Genomic DNA, 13,293 nt, shown 5'->3' with positions numbered 1-13,293 from the left:
TTCTGCTGTATAGCACTGCAGTACCGCATCTGTCAGCAGCATCCAGTAGACATACAGTGACAGTGAAAAAAGGCTGAACGGGCTCCGTGGTTGCAGTGCTATGGCATCTGTCCGGGCAATCCAGGGAAAAGGGCGCGAAATGATTGTATGCTGTTGCTTTCACAGAGGGAGGATTGATTGACGACATTTACCCATAACCACCCATGACAAATTTTTGGCCCCATCAGGCATTGGGATCTCAACCCAGAATTCCCATGGGCAGGGGATACTGTGGGAACTATGGGATAGCTACGGGATAGCTACCAACAGTGCAACGCTCTCGAAGTCGACGCTAGCCTCAGTACATGGACGCTTAGTTTGGCCGCGTGCACTCGACTTTATGCAATCTGTTTCCAAAAATCGTTTTCTGTACAATCGGAATAATCCCATAGTGTAGACATACCCTTAGTGAACGGCAGCTGGCCTATACTCAACTACTTTCACCTACTCTGCTTAAACCAGGGTTTCTCAAACAGGGGTCGCCGCTTGTGTAGGGAAAGCCCCTGGCAGGGCTGGGCCAGTGTGTTTACCTGCCCTGTCCGCGGGTCTAGCCAGTGGGAGTCGCGATCGGCCAGACCTGCGGATGGGGCAGGTAAACACACCGGCTCGGCCCCGCCAGGGGCTTTCCCTAACAAGCGGCGACCCCTGTTAGAGAAACCCTGGCTTAAACCATCCCAAAGTTGCCAGATCTTGTAACCCACCGCTTGGCTCTTGTCCTAAGGATGCCTTTTGCCCAGTTGTGTGCTGTTAAGTATGCTCTCATACTACTATACATTTCCAAGGCAAGATGACTGTTTGTTTGCCTCTGCTTGCACAACCCATATAACTCGGTACTACCAATAGTAAATCCTTTTTTAAGATAATGTGCCCTTTCTTGAGGGATGGGAACATAGATTTACGGTAAAATAACATGAAAATACACACTGATTTCAGACTTGTAAATCAGTACCTAAAAAGTCAGATATCTGCTTGCAGCCTTAGTATTCTGAGGTGTTGAATGAACAGTGCTAGCCTTTTTGCATAAATGCAGAATTGGAGATAAAGTATGCTTTTTTATTCTTTCACAGATGCTTATGAAACAGCTAAGATGTTGTGTGAGCAGTACTATCTGGTTGCACCAGAGTTGGAAGTTGAAGAATTCAATGGTAATAGAAAGTTCATTTTATTTTAAGTGCTCTAGGAAATACTGGGGAGCGGGGTATATAAGTTTAATAGAACAAGTATAATTGCTAACTGTTGTTTAGTCAATAGATAAGATTTTAAACTGAGTTACAAAGATCATATACAGAGATGACTTTCCTTGCCCTCCTAATTACTCTCCCTTCTAGGGCAGCAAAGTTAATTAGTTAAATAAAGTGACTCCAGTGGCAGGAGCACCCTACCATAGAGGAGCATTTGTTGAATTCTTGATGCTGAGGGGAAAGTGCTGCCTGGTGATTCAAATATCACTTCCGGCAGCTGCATTTGCTTTCTTCCAAGTTACCTTGTGTAGATAATTACCAGGCCTGATTCTACTTACCATCTGATGTGACTGCATTCTGTGTTTAATCGTGAAGTATGTTTTCAAGTTCTACTATTACATGTTTGGAAAGTGAGAGAGAACATAGTTATACAGTTGTCTTCATTTGTTACAAATTCAGCTTACTACGGTAGATGGACTGAATTGTGATACCACAAAGGGAATATGTTGAAAAAACTTTTTAGCTAACTGAAGTTTTATTTATTTCTAGCTAAAGCTCCAGACAAACCTATTCAAGTAGTCTATGTACCCTCACATCTGTTTCATATGCTGTTTGAGTTGTTCAAGGTAGGTAAGATTTATTAATGCTCTGATTGTAATTGCATGTTGTGGTTAAGGCTCTTCTCAGCCATTATGTTGGAAAAAAAATTCTTCCTCGCGTTCTCATATTTTTTATTTTTGAAAGTTTGGAGTGATGTGATGAAAATTAGCTCTTGAGCCCTTCCCTAGTGCACACACTTCAAACGCTCATTTACTCTCCAGTGATGGTTGTACCCTTTTCTGCATTTGGTTAACTCAAAACAGCTTGTGGTAAAATTTCTAACACTAACCTTCATAGTATAGTACAAGACCTTATTATTTTGCTCAGGATTTGTGCTTTATTGGATGGTTTAAAGCAAGAGTCAGCAACCTCTGGCACGCAGCTCACCAGGGTAAGCACCCTGGTGGGCCGGGCCAGTTTGTTCACCTACTGCGTCGGCCGACCACAGCTCCCACTGGCCACGATTCGCCATCCCAGGCCAATGGGGGTGGCGGGAAACCACGGCCAGCACATCCCTAATCCGCGCTGCTTCCTGCCCTCCCATTGGCCTGGAATGGCAAACTGTGGCCAGTGGGAACCGCGGTTCCCCGAACCTGCCGACACTACAGGTAAACAGACTGGCCTGGCCCCCTAGGGTACTTACCCTGGCGAGCCGCGTGCCAGAGGTTGCTCACCCCTGGTTTAAAGGCTGGGATATTTGGGTAGGTGCTAATGTTCCTCTTGAGGAATGTCAGTTTTCTTTTTGAGTGGTTTAACTTTTAAAAAGTTGTTTACTTATGTTCAGAATAACTGACAAGTTAAACTGTAAAGCAGAGAGAATAGGAGAGACATTAAATTGCAAAAAATGTATGTTTTGTGAAATAATGTGCAAGTTTCCTGAAAGGCATAATTGCGCACATTTTATAAATGTAAAGAAAACAAATTCAGTAGAAAGCAATGTGGAGTTTTTCCAAAGAATATATTTTTCTTTTTGTGTTCTCCATTAATGTGCATCTACTTGACTGCTATCTTTCCCCTATCCTGTCATGAGCTATATGATATGTGACTTTCTCTAGAACAGAATTGATGCGAATTTGTGGAGCGATGCTGTAGATGTGTTTGTAAAACTATAAAATATCATTTGTGCACTAATATAAGAATCAAACACACAGTATTAGCTTTAAGTGGTGTTACATTTGTGATGTACTGTGAGTGCAGATTGCATTGATTAAATGACTGCAACATAACAGTTTTGATGTGGGTCAGGCACATCAAGGCTTTATTATACTTCTGTTGCACTTATTTTCAAAGTATAGTGATTTATTTCATTTATATGACTAATACAAGTGTTAATGTCTGTACTGTGGAGGTGGGCAGTGTTGGTATGTATGAATAATTTAATGTAGAAATACATTTCTTTACAGTAGAACCTTAAAGTTACGAACATCTCGGAAATGGAGATTGTTTGTAACTCTGACATGTTAACTCTTAACAAAACTTTATGGTTGTTCTTTCAAAAGTTTACAACTGAACATTGAGTTAATACAGCTTTGAAATTTTACTGTGCAAAAGAAAAATGCTGCTTTCCCTTTTCCCTTCTTTTTAGTAATTTACATTTAACACAGTACTGTACTGTATTTGCTTCACTTTTTTTGTTTTTGTTTTGTCTCTGCTGCTGCCTGATTGTGTACTTCCAGTTCCAAATGAGATTTGTGGTTGACTGGTCAGTTCGTAACTCTGGTGTTCATAACTCCAAAGTTCTACTGTATTGTTTTGTGCTTTCTGGTATTGTATCCAATAGAAATATAAAGTTACTTACATTAAACTATTACAATATAAAAATGTAATAAATTGATAGTTGACTTGCTGTCAATTACATCTTGAGTTCACTCATGTATACCTTCTTCTGTATCCATGTATACATGTAGGGCTGTTTTATTCACAAGTTTTTCAGAATAACACAATGAAAATGTATCCAATTTGTACATTTTTACTAAAAGTATTTATGGTAAAGTTGAGGTGGAGAACATATCAGAATCTAAAACATATGGTTTTAACTTTAGAACTCAATGAGAGCTACAGTGGAATTACATGAAGGTAGGAAAGAAGGCTATCCATCAATTAAAACATTAGTCACTTTGGGGAAAGAAGATCTATCCATAAAGGTAAACTAATAATATTTTTAAAGTGCTGAACTGACTTTCAAAGAAATGCCCGCATTAGTAATGTTTTTGATAATCCTTGTAAAATTAAAGATAAATTTAAATTTATGTTCTCTGTATAGGTTCTGGCACTCATTCCATTTGCATTAATGTTTATACAAGTAATTTAATGCTTTGTCTGTGTTTGATGCTTGAACTTTCTGTTCCCGAGCAGATATTGAGTGTTCAAGTAAAACCTTGACTGTTTTTCTTAGATAAGTGATCAAGGAGGTGGTGTCCCTCTGAGAAAAATAGATCGACTGTTTAACTACATGTACTCAACAGCACCTAGGCCTAGTTTGGAGCCTACAAGAGCTGCACCTTTGGTAAGCATCTGTGAGTCAAGGTAAAATACTTGTTTCAGAATGTAAGTGCAGTTACACTCTAGTCTCTCTCCTAGAGTAATCTGTTTTCCTACATTAAAACTTCTTGAAGTTTTTCAATCACAGAAATTGGATATCATCAGGAAATCTGTGTTGGCAAAACTTACCAGGAGAAAACACTGCTAATTCTTCACTATTATTCATTTTTAGCAAATTAACTTTGGAGTAGGAAATTACCGTCCTTTGGGTGTCCTGAACACCATATTATTGGACATAACTATCTACAGCGCAGCGTTTTAAAACAGATTGGTGTGAAAGATGTTTAGTATCTAAATTAACTAGCCTATAGTGCAGGAGTTGGCAACCTTTCAGAAGTGGTGTGCCGAGTCTTCATTTATTCACTCTAATTTAAGGTTTCGCGTGCCAGTAATACATTTTAGAGTTTTTAGAAGGTCTCTTTCTATGTCTATAATATATAACTAAACTATTTTTGTATGTAAAGTAAATAAGGTTTTTAAAATGTTTAAGAAGCTTCATTTAAATTTAAATTAAAATGAAGAGCCCCCCAGAACGGTGGCCAGGAGCCGGGGAGTGTAAGTGCCACAGAAAATCAACTTGTATGCCGACTTTGGCACGCGTGCCATAGGTTGCCTACCCTTGCTATAGTGTTTTGCATGTACACCAAATAGTAGCCAATTAGCTGAGCTACTTTTTTCGGTATTATAGCACTTACAGAGTAAGTAGGAAGTGAGTTTGTATCAGATTTTTTTTAAATGACTTTTATACAGGTTTAAGTCTTTGTCCTCTAAAAATAAAATGAAATCAAAATTTGTTTGTAATATGTGGTGTCACCAGCTAACTCATTTTAGTCTTTGCTCTTTAATAGTGACATCTGTCGTTCTATTCCTCTTCAGTAGTATCTTCTGTGCCAGATTTACAAAAATGTTCAGCACCTGGTAGCTCCCATTAAGAACAATGGGAGCTGCTGGGTGTGGAATACTTTTCAGATTTGGCCCGTCTGTTATATGATTCCATGTTACAGGATTTATACATTTTTATATTTACTGGATCATTGAAAAACTGGTCTAACTCAGGGGTCGGCAACCTTTCAGAAGTAGTGTGCCGAGTCTTCATTTATTCACTCTAATTTAAGGTTTCGCGTGCCAGTAATACACTTTAACGTTTTTAGAAAGTCTCTCTCTACAAGTCTATATATAATATAACAAACTAGTGTTGTATTGTAAAATAAACAAGGTTTTCAAAATGTTTAAGAAGCTTCATTTAAAATTAAATTAAAATGTTGATCTTATGCCACCGACCCGCTCAGCCTGCTGCTGGTCTGGGGTTCTGTTCACCTAGGCCAGCGGTGGGCTGAGTGGGGCCTGCGACCAGGACCCCAGCTGGGAAGGGTTTGGCAGCCAGAACTCCAGACCAGCAGCAGGCTGTGCGGGGCTGGCAGCAGGGACCCCAGACTGGCTATGGACTAAGCGGCTCAGCCCACTGCCACTCAGGGCCTCCATCCTCCGGCTCCTGCCAGCCGGGATCCTGGCTGCCGGACCTGATCAGCCTGCTGCCGGTCTGGGGTCCTGGCCCTGCCCACATACAGTGGGTACCTACCTTCTCCCTGGTTCTGGCCCATGTTCTTCTTCTCTCTGCACTGAGCTGAGGGTGAGAGTGCACTGAGCACAGGGCTAGGGGTGAAGGGTCTGGCCAGGAGCTAGAATGAAGGAGGGGGCTCAGGGTTGGGGCAGGAGGTTTGGGTGTGGGGTCACTTACCTGGGCAGGTCCCATTTGGTGTGAGGGGTGCAGGTGGGAATGTGACTTCCATTTGGTGCTCGGGGTGGGGGTGGGGATGTGCGAGGTGCATGGGATGTGGGGGGGCTGGGGATGTGGAGGGAGCAAGAGTCAGGGCAGAGGGCTGGGGGCATGTGAGAGGGTGCAGGTGTCAGGGTAGGGGGGCTGGGTATGTGTGGGGGTGCCAGAGTCAGGGCTGGGGTCATGGGGGGGGGTGAAGGAGTCAACAGAAGGCTGGGTGGTACAGGGCTCAGGGCAGGGACCCGCGGGGGTGTGTGGGGGTGCAGGGCTCAGGGCAGAGGACTGGGTGTGTGTGTTGGGGGGTCAGGGCTCAGGGCAGAGGGCTGGGTGACTACCCCTCCCCCCCCAAACCCACAACTCCCCACCGCTCCTTGTCCTGACTACCCTCTCCTGGGACCCCACCCCCTATCTAAGCCTCCCTGCCCCTTGTCCCCTGACTGATTCCCCAGAACCCTACCCCCTACCTGTCCCCTGACTGCCCCAACCCTTATACACACCCCCGCACCCAGACAGACCCCCTGGACTCTCATGCCTATCTAACTGCTCCCCGCCCCCTGACAGGACCCCCAGAACTCTGGACCCATCCAACCCCCCCCTGCTCCCTGCCTGCCCCAACCCCTCTCCATACCCCTGCCTCCTGACAGGACCCCCAGAACTCCCAACTCATCCAACCTCCCCAGCTCCCTGTCTCCTGACCACCCCCTCCAGACACCCCCACACACCCTAACTGCTCCCCCAGGGCCCTCCTTGCTCCCTGTCCCCTGACTGCCCTGACCCCTATCTATCCCCCAAACAGACCCCAGGACTCCCATGTCCCATCCAACTCCCCCCCTGCTCACTGACTGCTCCCTCCAGAGACCCCCACCTCTAACTACCCCCCGGGATCCCACACACCCTGCGCCTTTTCTCTTGGCTGCTCCCACTCCTTACCCAACTCCCCTCGGCCCCCTTACCATGAGGCTTCCCGCTCATATGGAGCCCTGCCGCCGCTGTGCACGCAGCCCTGCCCTGCCCCTCAGAGCGCTATGCGCGCGGCAGCAGGGCTCCGGATGAGCGGGGAGCGTCTTTCCCTCCCCACGAAGCCAAATGCTGCCCTGCAGGAGCGCCTAGTTCCAACCCTCAGAGCGCTGTGCGCACTGCGGCAGGGCTCTAGGGAAGGCGGGAGGGCGGAGGCTTGCTGCACCCGGGCCGACATTCCGGCCTGGGACCACAGACCCCACAGCTTGCCGCGTCAGCAGGATTTTTAATGGCACGCGGAGTCCCAGCAAGCAGTCGCATGCCATTAAAAAACGGCTTGCTTGCCATCTTTGGCACGCGTGCCATGGGTTGCCGACCCCTGGTCTAACTAGTATACCACTTGGCTGGCATTATTTAATAAGAGGATTGGTTAATGACCTACAGTACACCTGTCTCTAATCATAGATACTGCTCTTCTCATCTTGTTTGTTCTGTACAGTTTCTTATGCAGTTTTTATCCTTGAGTATGTCAAGTAAAAATGGTATCTTTGGCACTTTCCTCTTCATCTTTTAAATACTCTCCTACCAAGCGTGTTCTTGTTGGTATTTGGCAGTGGTGGTGAACTCCAGTAGTTTGCTTTGCTGTCTGTAAGCAAATAAGAAGATATTATGCCTGCCCTAGAGAGCTTACAATCTAGTTCATACACGTAATGTGTTTGGCATGGAACAATCTCATTGGTACAGAGAAAATTACTATTTTCCTTCAGGTTATTTGGGTGGAGAGCTTCAAGGCTCCACCTCAACCATCTGCTTCTCTTTTTGGGTGTCTCATTGTTTGCTTCAGCCTCAGATGCTCCTTCAGTGCAAATGAACCCCAATCTACATCTCTGTTGACATGCACTCTCATCTTTCTATTGCTCATCTTTCTATTGCTGCTTTTGACTCTTTCATATTCTAGATTAATACCAAATGCTTCAAAAACAGAAGTGCTCTTTTTCTACAAAATCCTCTTGGATAGTCAGCAACATGGAATGGGCTCTTCAATTCAAATCTGAATTGTTTAGTCCTCCTTAACTCCAGTCTCTCTTCTAACTGTACCACCTTTGTCTGGAACTCATCCATACCACGAATCCGATAAAATGTTTTATTCATTCCTTAATCACATTTTGTCATCACTATTTTTAATTTCTCCTTTTATGTTTTTCCTAAACTTCTGCTCTTTTAAACTTCGTAAGATCTAGACTATTATGAGCAAATTGTTTCCTGTGTCATTTTCAGTCACTTCTTTTCCATCTGTGAAGCCAGTTAAAAACCGCCTTCCTGTCTTTCCTATTTCTGTATAGAATCGTTCCATTTAATATCTAATCTCTCATCCACTTAATCCATACCTTCTCACTTGGGATCCAATCCTGCAACAACTGATAAGCATGCTTATTTCTAAGCATGTGCATCAGTGCTTGCAGGATTGGGGCTTTTGCTTATCCAGTTGTGCCATCTTCTAAATTTTCCCTGAGATTCTACAAAATTCAGGGGGTGGGGAAGGTGTTACTATTCTCCTTGTGCTGCCAATCTATGTGGGAACTCCTTCCCTCTAAATCACTTTCTCTCTAGGAATTCCACTGTAAAATTTGTCTGCCTGTAATTGATACTATATTCCACTTTCATTTTTTCCCATACCTATATTTTTCCCATGAATGGAACCTTCTATTTGTCTCCTAATCTACAAATCAGTTGCAATTCTATAGCAGGGGTGGCCAAACTTACTGATCGTCCAAGCTGTCATAAACAGATAGCTAAGGGTTAATGTCTCTTTCACCTGAAGCACCTGACCAGAGGACCAATCAGGAAACAGGATTTTTTTTTCAACTCTGGGTGGAGGGAGTTTTGTGTCTGAGTCTTTGTTTTCTGTCTGCCTGCTTTCTCTGAGCTTTGGAGAAGTAGTTTCTGCTTTCTAATCTTCTGTTTCTAAGTGTAAGGACAAAGAGATCAGATAGTAAGTTCTATGGTTTCTTTTCTTTGGTATTTGCATGAATATAAGTGCTGGAGTGCTTTGATTTGTATTCTTTTTGAATAAGGCTGTTTATTCATATTTCTTTTAAGCAATTAACCCTGTATTTGTCACCTTAATACAGAGAGACCATTTGTATATATTTTTCTTTCTTTTTTATATAAAGCTTTCTTTTTAAAACCTGTTAAAGTTTTCTTTACTGGGAAATTTCAGGGAAATTGAGTCTGTACTCACCAGGGAATTGGTGGGAGGAAGAAATCGGGGGAGATCTGTGTGTGTTGGATTTGCTAGCCTGATTTTGCATTCCCTCTGGGTGAAGAGGAAAGTGCTTTTGTTTCCAGGACTGGGAACGGAGAGGGGGAGTCACTCTGTTTGGATTCACAGAGCTTGTGTCTGTGTATCTCTCCAGGAGCACCTGGAGGGGGGAAGGGAAAAAGGATTATTTCCCTTTGTTGTGAGACTCAAGGGATTTGGGTCTTGGGTTCCCCAGGGAAGGTTTTTCAGGGGGACCAGAGTGCCCCAAAACACTCTAATTTTTTGGGTGGTGGCAGCAAGTACCAGGTCCAAGCTGGTAACTAAGCTTGGAGGTTTTCATGCTAACCCCCATATTTTGGACGCTAAGGTCCAAATCTGGGACTAGAGTTATGATACAAGCCACATATGATAATCTTCAGATGTTTGAGAGCCAGATGTGCCGGCCAGGGCCCCTGCTCCATGCTGTAGTGCCAACTGGAGCTCCAACCCCAAGCCCTTTCCCCTCTCCCAATAGGGTAGAAGCCCCTAGGCCCAGCAGGCACCTTCCATAGGGATGAAACCCTTAGGCCCACCATCCTGCCTCTGGGCAGAAGCCCCAAGTCCCCGCCCCCAGTCTGGTAGACAGAGAATGGGGATGTGGGGGGCTCTGCGAACTACACTTTAACTGTAAAAGAGGCTCACGAGCCTCAGTTTGGCTACATCTGTTCTATAGCATTTATACTTCAGTTTTCTTCTATTCTACTCCATCTTCAGGCATCATTTCCCTCTTCTGTCTGTATGAGCAATTGTAAGAAAGAAAGAAAAGTAATCCTGGCAATTATTGCCCTGGAAGTCTGACTTCTGCCCCCTAGGGTAATAGACCAAATATATATACAGAGAGAGAGAGAGAGAGAGAGAGAGAGAGAGCTCTATCACTACATGACCCATGTATGTTCAGAAGGAAGTATCAAGAGTAATGAGAACCTATAGCTCAGATATCTAAATAGAGTGGAGAAGATTTCCAAAGTGAGGCTCAGCATCCTGTTTCATCCAATGCAGGAGTCAAGAGATATAAGACCTATTGCTGATTCCATTGTTGAGGGAGATGATATGGTCAACTGCTCAGTTTTTTGGCCACAAAATCAGATAGATCAGGATAATATAGGAAATAATTTCCTGTTTAAATTGAATCAATCTGCCCATCTATGCCTTAGGAAGATGTTTTTCCGTCACTGAATATCAGAGACCATAAAACATAACTGAATGAAGACCCATCACTCCTGCATAGGAAGGAAGGTCAATACTTCAAATGATTATGTGATACTCTTATTTTAGTTTATGTAACATATATCCGACCTTGTCATATAATGTAAAATTATTACTTTTATTTTTCTGTTTTAATTTGCTGTCCCATTTTTTAAATGAGCCCATACACAATGTATGAAATGTTACTTGATTTTGGTTTTTGTTCATTGATGAATGTTCCTTCTATTTCAATAACTTCTGCTACAGAATTAGGTCAGTGGAGAAACCTTGTTACCATGGCAGCCAGTCCTCGTGGTAGGCATCAGCAAACTAAGCAACTGCTTAGGGCCCCAAGCAGCTCACACCCCTCCCCCCCATTAATTATTAGTATGTGTTGTGTGGGGGAGGCACCAAAAATATTCCTGCTTAGGGCCTCCACTGGGCTAGCATTGGTGCTACCAGCATTCTGATCCTGACAAGGTGTTGGGATCGCCCATATTATGTATTTATAATTGACAAACAACAGTTGAGTCCATTAACACTTATGTTTAATGACAATTAAATCTTTAAGAGAACGATTTAAATCACACATTTAAAATCTGCCTGATATGTACAAGGTAACTATTTATAGTGGGGGAAATGTGCTTTAATTTAAATCTTATTGATAATGCTGCAGCGGCACAGGAGCCAGCCAACAGAGCTGCTAACGGGAGTTTCAGTGGGAGTTTCCAGGGGGAGGTTACAGGGGAGACCAAGGCAGAGAAACCAGGAAGTCAGACAAGGGAAGGGGCAGGGGTCTGCCAGCAGCCCAGTGCTTGTTGGTGGCCTGTGGTGCGGTGTGAGGCGTGGATTGCCAGGCACAGAGGTGGAAGGGTATGATTGAGGCAGAGGCAGCAGGTAGAGACACACTGAGGTTGACCGGATGCGGTAGCTGTGGCATGTACATGGTCCTAGAGGGGGCACCTGAAAGGAGTTTTGTCTGCATGAAGTGCCGCCTGATAGAGCTGCTGGACGAAAAGATAAGAGGACTGGAGATGCAGGTGGAAACTCTGGCTGAGTTTAGAAGGGAGTTTGAGCAGATGATGAACACAGACATGATGAGGCACAGGGGATAAGCTCAGAAGAGCAGATAGAAGCAGGACCAAAGAACTCTGAGGAGGGGCTGCTGGGTGAGGAAAGTGGACGGTGGAAGCATGTGACTAGGAGAACCAGGCAGAGGAAAAGACGGGCCAGCGATGGACAAATAGAACTCAGGAACAGGTTTGCTGAGTTGGAAAATGAAGATGGAGCACAGCAGGCTCCTGAAGGAGAGAGGGCAAGGAAAAAGAGACGAGCAGCTAGTCCTGCAGAAGGAGGGGAGGAGTCAATGGAAGCAACACCAAGTATGAGCCCTAGGAGGATTGTAAGGGTGAATACAAATCGAGAGGACTTGCGGCCAGCTGGTGTGGGGGATAGACCGGAGAATCACACTGTCGCCAGGAAAAGGCAAGTCTAAGTGATTGGAGACTCTTTACTGAGAAGAATAGACAGGCCTGTAACTAGACCTGATCGGGAGAACAGAAGGGTGTGCTGTCTGCCAGGGGCTAAGTTACAGGATGTGGACCTGAGGCTGAATAGGATCCTAGCGGGAGCAGGAAAGAATCCGTTGATTGTCCTTCATGTGGGAACGAATGATACGGCTAGTTACTCGCTGGACTGTATCAAGGAGGACTATGACAGACTGGGGAAGACGCTCAAAGAAATCGAGGCTCAGGTGATCTTCAGTGGGATTCTGCCGGTTCCTAGAGCAGGGCGACGAAGGAGTGACAAGATTATGGCGATCAACAGATGGCTCAGGCATTGGTGTTATAAGGAGGGCTTTGGGATGTACGGTCATTGGGAAGCGTTTACGGATAGACAACTGTTCACTCAGGATGGACTTCATCTAAGTAAGGAGGGAAATAGAATTCTAGGATGGAGGCTCGCCGACCTCATCAAGAGAGCTTTAAACTACGAAGTTGGGGGAGATGGTTGGGAGATGTTCAGGAGATCTCCACACCGGAATATAACCTGGAGAGGGAAGTAAACAAAGTGAGAGGGGATACCCTTGCGGACCAAAGAATTGATCCAAGGAGGAATAGTGGAGTAGAAACCAGATTAACGGGTGATGCTGGTGGTAGAAGGTCTGTGCACGACGGGGGGAAGAATGTCACTGACACCAAACGCCAAAAATTAAAATGTCTGTACACTAATGCGAGGAGCCTAGGTAGCAAGATGGAGGAACTGGAGCTACTGGTGCAGGAAGTGAAACCGGATATTATAGGGATAACAGAAACCTGTTGGAATAGTACTCATGACTGGAGTACAGGTATTGAAGGCTATGTGCTGTTTAGAAAAGACAGGAAGAAAGGCAAAGGTGGTGGAGTAGCCTTGTACATCAGTGATGAGATTAACTGCAATGAAATAAGAAGCGATGGAATGGATAAGACAGAGTCTGTCTGGGCAAAAATCACACTGGGTAAAAAAGCAACTAGAGCTTCCCCTGAGATAGTGCTTGGGGTGTGCTATAGACCACCGGGATCTGATTTGGATTTGGATAGAGACCTCGTTAATGTCTTTAATGAAGTAAACACAAAGGGGAAATGTGTGATTATGGGAGACTTCAACTTCCCGGATATAGACTGGAGGACGAGTGCTTGCAAGAATAATAGGGGTCAGATTTTTCTGGATGT

At 44.5% G+C, this 13,293-nt stretch overlaps 1 protein-coding gene across 2 annotated transcripts in view; it reads left to right on the top strand.

The window, feature by feature from the left end:
- The window catches only part of PDK3 (pyruvate dehydrogenase kinase 3), a 121,461-nt gene that overhangs the window by 85,743 nt on the left and 22,425 nt on the right, over nucleotides 1-13,293 (top strand). For both annotated transcript variants that reach the window (XR_007772114.1, XM_050936661.1), the window contains exons 6-9: nucleotides 1,107-1,184; nucleotides 1,770-1,846; nucleotides 3,863-3,964; nucleotides 4,216-4,326. Coding sequence is in view for 1 of the 2 variants with exons in the window: in XM_050936661.1 (XP_050792618.1) it covers nucleotides 1,107-1,184; nucleotides 1,770-1,846; nucleotides 3,863-3,964; nucleotides 4,216-4,326 (368 nt within the window). In the remaining variant the exon portion in view is untranslated. The remainder of the gene's footprint in view (nucleotides 1-1,106; nucleotides 1,185-1,769; nucleotides 1,847-3,862; nucleotides 3,965-4,215; nucleotides 4,327-13,293) is intronic.

The sequence above is a fragment of the Gopherus flavomarginatus genome, chromosome 1 (assembly GCF_025201925.1).
Source record: "Gopherus flavomarginatus isolate rGopFla2 chromosome 1, rGopFla2.mat.asm, whole genome shotgun sequence".
NCBI classification, from domain to species: domain Eukaryota; kingdom Metazoa; phylum Chordata; order Testudines; family Testudinidae; genus Gopherus; species Gopherus flavomarginatus.
The sequence above is the reverse complement of the archived record's forward strand: the minus strand, read 5'-3'. Positions and strand labels throughout refer to the sequence as shown.